General features: G+C 38.6%; 1 protein-coding gene across 1 annotated transcript; it reads left to right on the top strand.

Moving 5' to 3' along the window:
- Positions 1–1,510: 1,510 nt before the first annotated feature.
- On the top strand, positions 1,511–4,871 carry LOC107781987 (putative protein phosphatase 2C 5). Its single transcript, XM_016602815.2, has 8 exons — positions 1,511–1,694; positions 1,905–2,158; positions 2,274–2,445; positions 2,553–2,770; positions 2,877–2,984; positions 3,070–3,195; positions 3,283–3,506; positions 4,323–4,871. The coding sequence occupies exons 2-8, from the start codon at positions 1,943–1,945 to the stop codon at positions 4,540–4,542; spliced, it is 1,284 nt and encodes a 427-aa protein (XP_016458301.1). The 5' UTR covers positions 1,511–1,694; positions 1,905–1,942; the 3' UTR covers positions 4,543–4,871.
- Positions 4,872–7,296: the final 2,425 nt, after the last annotated feature.

The raw sequence follows: 7,296 nt of genomic DNA, 5'->3' as shown, positions 1-7,296 counted from the left end.
ACCAAAAAGTCATAAGGCGGCACAACGTAGCATGGAAGAAACGTGGAACCACTTCCATCCCCCACCACAAAATGAATCTACATAAAGCATGATATTTAAACATGGCCCCTATATTACTATTTTTTTTTGATTTGTTTTTTGTGTGTTTTGCAAATATAAGCGTGGATTAGTTTAATCCACAGTGATTGAGGCCTGCTTGTGCGTAAGCATAGATGGGCAACTTTGTCAGCCATATAGAAAAATATCCACTAGTGTTTTTTGCTTAGGTTCGTGCTGTGTACGCATTATAGTTTCCTTGTCTGACTCCTGCCGTTTAGCTCGAAAATGTTGTCGGCAGGGGGTATTTCAAATGTGTTGAAGCAATTTTTGTCTTTCAATCGAGATGTTCCTGTGTACGTTCGTCCACGTGGGTCTTATGTGCTTGCCTGGACAAAGAACGTGAGGTGATGATGAGATTTTCTTCGCTCCCGCCCGATGGCCCGGTGGGGGAAAACAAGTTGGTAACACCGCTTGCCTTGTTTAGTATATCGATAGTTGATGGGGCAAGGATTTCCGAGCCCGGTGATTTTGTTTGGCTCTTCTTCCCCTTCTGCGCTGCTCCCATGCCGCGTGGATTGGATTCTCCCTTCGTGCTTCTTTTGGTAGGTGATTGTGTTTCTTGGCTTTGATCTAGGAGAAACTAGGAATTTTCACTAAAGAAATCCCCACAGACGGCGCCAAATTGTTTGACTCAAAAGATATTAAAACCTTTTTGAACAAATCAATCAAAGATGAAAGAGTAAATCTCAGTCAAACATAATTAATTTCAGATCGAAATGTTAACAACGATTGCATATGGGATAAAAGAGATATGGTTGATCTTATTAAGATTCGACACTGTCTTCCTCATCAATCGATGGGGGAGTAGATTTGCGTATTTTCTTCGAGGTCATTTCCTCTTTTTTCTAGGATACAAGAAGGGAGTTTTTGTCTTCTTTTTTTTAGGAATTGGAGAAGCCCCTTTTGAAAATCGTCACTTCCTATTTATAAGGCGTATCCATAGAAAATCTTAAAAAAGTACAATCAGAGGGGATATTGTATCTTTTGAGGATTCCAAAGCAAACTAGCTATTTCATCGCTGTCCGACCTCGGTCTTATTGATGACTGTCCGACCTCAGCTATTGATGACTGTCCGACCTCGGCCTTATGTCTGTCCGATCTCGGCCTTATGTCTACGCGTGCCGAATTTCTGTGATCTAATTTTGACCCATACAAGTATGAGTAAGGTAGGTGTGTTGTTGCTCGATTGACCACACTAGTTACCTTAATACGCTTTTGGCAGTCGAAATAGAAGTGAAGTAAATCATAAATTTTGTGGAGAAACATTTTGAAATCACAGTTGACTGCATTGTCCGTACGAAGAACAATTTAGGAAATCCTGAGCTGTTTGAGTGGAATTTGTCACATTTTTACCAGAGAAATCGGGACATATATGTCGCTTTCAAAAACCCGCTTTTCTCTCTCTCTCTTTATCAGATCAAAGAAATAGCTATTTCCCACTCCTTCTCTCTCTTCTCTCCAGAGTTTCTTTCTCAACATTCTGATCCAGCTCATAACTGAACATAATCACATTTGCTTTTATGCTTCAACTCCTCTACAATTCATAGCATTCCTTTGTCCATTTGCTCCGATTGATGCCTTTCAATATGTTCATTGTGAGACTTCTAACTCACTCTATTATTCTTTTTCTATTTTTATGTTATTTCCATTATGCATTTGAATATAGTGTTTTTAAACAGATTATGAGGTAATGTAAGTGGCAAAATGACCTTGTTACCATGATCCACTGAGATTTAGTTTTTAAATGAATAGTGTAGTGTGGAAATGAGTGACAATTTTTGTTGGTTTTCTAAATTGTAAAATAGGGATCGGAAACGAAGGTTTGGAAAATGTGGGAACCGAAATGAGTAGGGCGGAGTTTACGAGGATGAAGCAAAAGGCAGCTCCAGTACCGCTAGGGACTCTTATCAGTCGTGAACTGCGGAATGACAATGTAGAGAAGCCTACGGTGAAGTACGGGCAGGCTGGTTTGGCCAAGAAAGGAGAAGATTATTTCTTGGTCAGGCCTGATTGCCAGAGGATTCCGGGGAATACATCCACATACTTTTCTGTTTTCGCGGTAAACTGAAATTACTTAATCATTTCCAAATCTGTGATTTGTTTATGAATTATGATGAAGACAACATTGTTAGTTGTTTGTATGGATTTCTGAGTTTTGGGCTTTTCTTTGGTAGATCCTTGATGGGCATAATGGTATATCAGCTGCTATATTCACGAAAGAGAATTTATTGAACAATGTATTGAGTGCTATTCTTCAAGGACTTGATAGAGAAGAGTGGCTCCAAGCCCTTCCTCGCGCACTAGTTGCTGGTTTTGTGAAAACTGATATAGAGTTTCAGCAAAAAGGCATTTCCCCCAGCTTTCTCTCCAATATGTTCCACTTCTAGTTGCCCCTTTGTTCTCTAAATGCGTAGATTAACTGTTCTTATAACCAAGTTTGATGTTGTTGACAGGTGAGACATCTGGAACTACTGTTACCTTTGTTGTGATCGATGGGTGGACGATTACTGTCGCATCTGTTGGAGATTCTCGGTGCATATTAGACACCCAAGAAGGTGTGGTCTCTTTGTTGACTGTTGACCATCGATTGGAAGAAAACGAAGAGGAACGCCAGCGTGTAACCGCAAGTGGTGGTGAAGTAGGAAGGCTCAATATTTTTGGCGGTAATGAGGTATCCACATGTGATGAATTTCTGACTTTTGCTTGTTAATTTTATGAAATTGGCTCAAGGGTAATATATACTGATGTTCTCTCTGTGAAATTTGATTGGTATATAGGTTGGGCCTCTGCGTTGCTGGCCTGGTGGATTGTGCCTATCAAGGTCAATTGGTGATACAGATGTTGGGGAGTTTATTGTTCCAATACCTCATGTTAAGCAAGTGAAGGTTCATAACCTTAACAAACCATTTCGCCTTCTAATTAAACTACTATCCCTTTTAAACTATGGTTTGATTTCTCTTCTTTTGTTAGCTTTCAAATGCTGGGGGAAGGCTTATTATTGCCTCTGATGGTATATGGGATGCTTTATCATCTGATTTGGCAGCACAATCTTGCAGAGGTTTGCCAGCAGATCTCGCTGCGAAGATGGTTGTGAAGGTGTGGATGATTATGAGTAATGTTCATTTAAGTATTTTTATATTTATGAGGTTGTCTCTAAATCTTGGAGTGGTCTATATAACACAGGAGGCTCTAAGGTCACGAGGTCTGAAAGATGATACAACCTGCTTGGTTGTTGATATTATTCCTTATGATCATCTTGTCTTGCCTCCAACACCTAGGAAAAAGCAAAATTTGTTCAGTTCATTTATCTATGGGAAGATATCACAAAATTCAAGATCGAAAAAGCTTTCTACTGTTGGTATTGTGGAGGAATTATTTGAAGAGGGCTCTGCAATGCTTGCTGAGAGGTAAGGTGTATTTGACTATTTGTTAGTTTTAACATCATTCTGCATGTTTGGCAACATGAGAAGTTTCCTACAATTGTTTTAGTGCTTGATTGAATGTGGCAGACACTTGGGTGATTGATGATTGCATTTTATTCTGGAAATGGAGCACTGCTGAAAACATGTACTCCGTGAATGATATTAACAAGTGCTCCATGTATTTATTTCTTTATGAAAAAATCACACTGTCTGTAGCTTCTTTGATTGCCTATTGATGTCCTAGCTAGAGGAGACATCTTCGCTAATCATTAAAAAGTTATTCCTTATACATTATCTTGATCTTTAACTTCTACTGAAGCTACCATATTTCTTGTCATCCTTGTTTTTAAATTCTTATGGATGTGAATGTATTTGTTGTATGGCTAAAAGAAATTATTCCATGATTTTACCTATATCAGCAGTGGAACTTTACTCTCTTTTCTCTACTTTCTCTGTTCGATAACAAAGGATAATAGTCAATTTCACTTATTTACCAATCAGACATTGGATTTAAGTCTAAAACTATGTATAAAAGGATTTTTTGTCTCTGCATCAATCTTGTACCATGAGGTTCTTGTTAAAGTTGCTTAATTAGAACACCATATGTGAATGCACATGCCATAAGAACACAAGAGAAATACCATTTAAGAGGGAGAAACAATGCATGTGAGCATATATTTACCTTTTTCAAGACTTGGTTATTTTTCTGTTGACTCATCATTTTTCAATTTGATAGCAATTTGCCCGTGCGCATGTCATGCATTGTGTTCGTATTTCTTATCTTCTTTTGTGACGTTGCAGGCTTGGTAAAGATTTTCCTTTGAACTCTAGCTCTGGGCTCTTCAGATGTGCTATTTGTCAAGTTGATCAGCCAGCAAGTGAAGGTTTATCTGTTAACTCCGGCCCTTTCTTCTCACCTGTGTCAAAGCCATGGGAAGGTCCATTCCTGTGCGCAAATTGCCGTAGGAAGAAAGATGCAATGGAAGGCAAAAGGCCTAGTAGAGCTGCACTAACTGCTTGACCTCGTAAATTAGTATATTCTCATATTTTTTGCCTGGCGTGTGAAAATGCTTGGTTCTCAATCTGCAGATGGTGTTGCTGTAGATGCATGTGTGATATCTAGTGATAAAAGTTGTAAATGTTTGGAGAGCACTAGAAGTTTGGATTGATTCTCCTTTTTTGCTCGGTAATTAGTATTACTAACCAAGAATGGACAGGCTGAAATTGAATCATATGATTGTGATTGTTTGATTACAAACAGCTTGACTTGAATGTGTCAGTAAAGAATGATATATAATTGTCAAAATAGTTTACTAATGTATCTCAGATTGTGGTTGACCAGTTTCCAAATAACCAGTGTAAAGGTCGATTTGTTCTGTAACTTGCCAAATTGATTATCTTGCCGTTTTGATGTTTTGTTTTGTGAGACATGGTTATGGTCTTCGATTAGATTTTCCAATTACTTGATTCAATCCGTTGAAGTTAAGGGATTTCTCTCTCTATATTTGTCGTTAGTTTAGTTCCTTAGCAATTTTCTCCTATAATATAATCACTTTTTTTAAAACTTTGTTTTCCTCTGCATTTGGCACTAATATCTTCCTATTATTCTATTTCCTTATTTACTAATATATTTTTCATCACTATTTTTTTTTTTTGAAAGATCGGAAAGGAGAAAAAAGAGAACTAAGGTCCAAATTCGTACTTGCACTATTTGAATTTATATAATTTTGCCTAGGTTAACTTTTGGTCTATTCATATCCTCGTAGTTAGCAATCATCATCTCATAAATGCCCTGCCATTAGTGGAGCTTTAACGTGTGCAATTTTTTTTTGAGAAAAAGTCTAATTTTAGCTTCAACTTTTGACTAAAGTTCAAAATTACTTTCGGATTGGAGCTCCATTAGGGAGTTAAAGGGCAAAAAAGAGACTTTTTCTAACGGCTTGAGTAATATTAGACCAAAAATTTAAAGAAGGAAAAAGTTGTTTCATTTCAAATAGTTTGACCAATTTCCTTCAAATTAATTCGATTGCAACCTAACATACCATGGCTAAATAGTGATGGCAAAATGGTTAAAAGAAAATAGTTATCCACCCATATTATTCATTAAAAGATAGGTAGGATAATGAACATTTTAAAAACGGATCAAATATGGTTAAGAACCATATTATCCACTTAGAAAATGGATAACCAATGAATAACCAACTGATAACTAATGGTTTAATTTTAATATTTGTAAAACCTTAAATTAGGGGTTATTCAAGATTTAGAAGACTAGAAATTCTCCCAAAAGTTTACGGTACATGTTGCTAAAGGTGAGACAATCTTCATTCACAGCCTTCACCACCAAATGGTTTGAACTACACGATAAACTAATGGCTCATAAACCTAAGTTGAAGTGCACTAGTGTCTGGTGGCAGCTGCCTCCTACAGGATGGATAAAGTGTAACACAGATTGAGCATGTAGAGGAAATGATGGCAGACCTTCTTATGCTTATTGTATTAGAGATGGAGTGGGTGATCTACTATATGCACAGACATATGAGATTGAAAATACAACAACAACAACCCACCTTGTTTCCAAATAGACCCCTGACATCCTTCCCTCCAAGAACTTCCCACCTTGCTCTTGGGGAGACTCGAACTCACAACCTCTTGGTTGGAAGTGGAGGTTGCTTACCATTAGAGCAACCCCTCTTGTCTCCACTAACTATTCTTGTACCTTACCATTAGAACTCACATATGAGATTGAAAATGCGCAACTAATTTAGAAGCCGCAACTATTCTGGAGGCTCTAAGGTACATTGTGCAATCTCAGTGACCTCCTTGTATCATTAAAACTGATTCTATGTTATCTTAAATGAAGTGTGGGAGCCTCCATGGAATATTGTAATACAGATAGAGGAGATTAAAATGCTCATGACTATGTGTACAGTTGCATGACTCATGTTCTTAGGGAAGAAAATAAGTTAGCCGATCATCTTGCTAACCTAACGTTAGAACACCAAGCAACTGTATACAGGACATGAGAAACAATGTATAGGACAGTCCAATTATGTGGTTAAAGGTCCAAGAATGCATTTGACCAATGCAATCATACGCTTAAGGAAGAGGCAATTTGAACATGCATAACTCGCTACAGGACATGAGAAGCGAGCTTTAGAGCCTACTTCATCATGTTGCACTCCTGGCGATGCCAAGGCTGTCGCCCGCTCCTTCTCGCGTACCACTAAGCTTTGCGCACCTACCAGCCCGCGTTAAGCCTCACAACACTTGGCCTATCGCGCGATCCCAGGACTGCAGAAGCGAGCCCAGTCGCCTGCCTCCCCACGCAGCACTCCTAGCGATGCCAAGTCTAATGCCAGCTTCTTCTCGCCTTTCATTGGGCCTCGGGCCTCGTGCACCATCCAATTCGCGTCGTACAGTGCCATACTAGGGCTGTAGAGAGATCATGCACGCCTCAAACCTCACAGCGCCAGGGAAGGTCCAACTCAAACAGCATGTGCACCTGTGAACATATGAAGATTGTCAAGAGCTCATTTGATGGTCTCACGTCAACATGGTAAAGCTACACAAGGAGTGGCATCTTCATCATCATATAACATGGGAGGACAAGAAAAGGATACTTTCATTGCATACAAATGATACAAACAAGTTTCAAGACATTGAGAACATGAAGCAGGGAGCAAAGTTAATTTCTATACTTAAACTATTTTTAGTTACTAGTTTTAGTGTACGCGTTCGAAAAAAATAATAATCTCACCCAAGAATAATATCC

This window comes from Nicotiana tabacum, chromosome 5 (genome assembly GCF_000715075.1).
Source record: "Nicotiana tabacum cultivar K326 chromosome 5, ASM71507v2, whole genome shotgun sequence".
Classification (NCBI taxonomy): Eukaryota; Viridiplantae; Streptophyta; class Magnoliopsida; order Solanales; family Solanaceae; genus Nicotiana; species Nicotiana tabacum.
This window is presented reverse-complemented; position numbering and strand designations above follow the sequence as displayed.

Excerpts from the sequence above, each read along its gene's own strand:
- LOC107781987 (XM_016602815.2), top strand. The coding sequence starts at position 1,943 with ATGAGTAGGGCGGAGTTTACGAGGATGAAGCAAAAGGCAGCTCCAGTA. Across the intron at positions 2,446-2,552 it reads TATAGAGTTTCAGCAAAAAG|GTGAGACATCTGGAACTACT; the intron begins GCATTTCCCCCA and ends TGTTGTTGACAG. Across the intron at positions 3,196-3,282 it reads CTGCGAAGATGGTTGTGAAG|GAGGCTCTAAGGTCACGAGG; the intron begins GTGTGGATGATT and ends TATATAACACAG.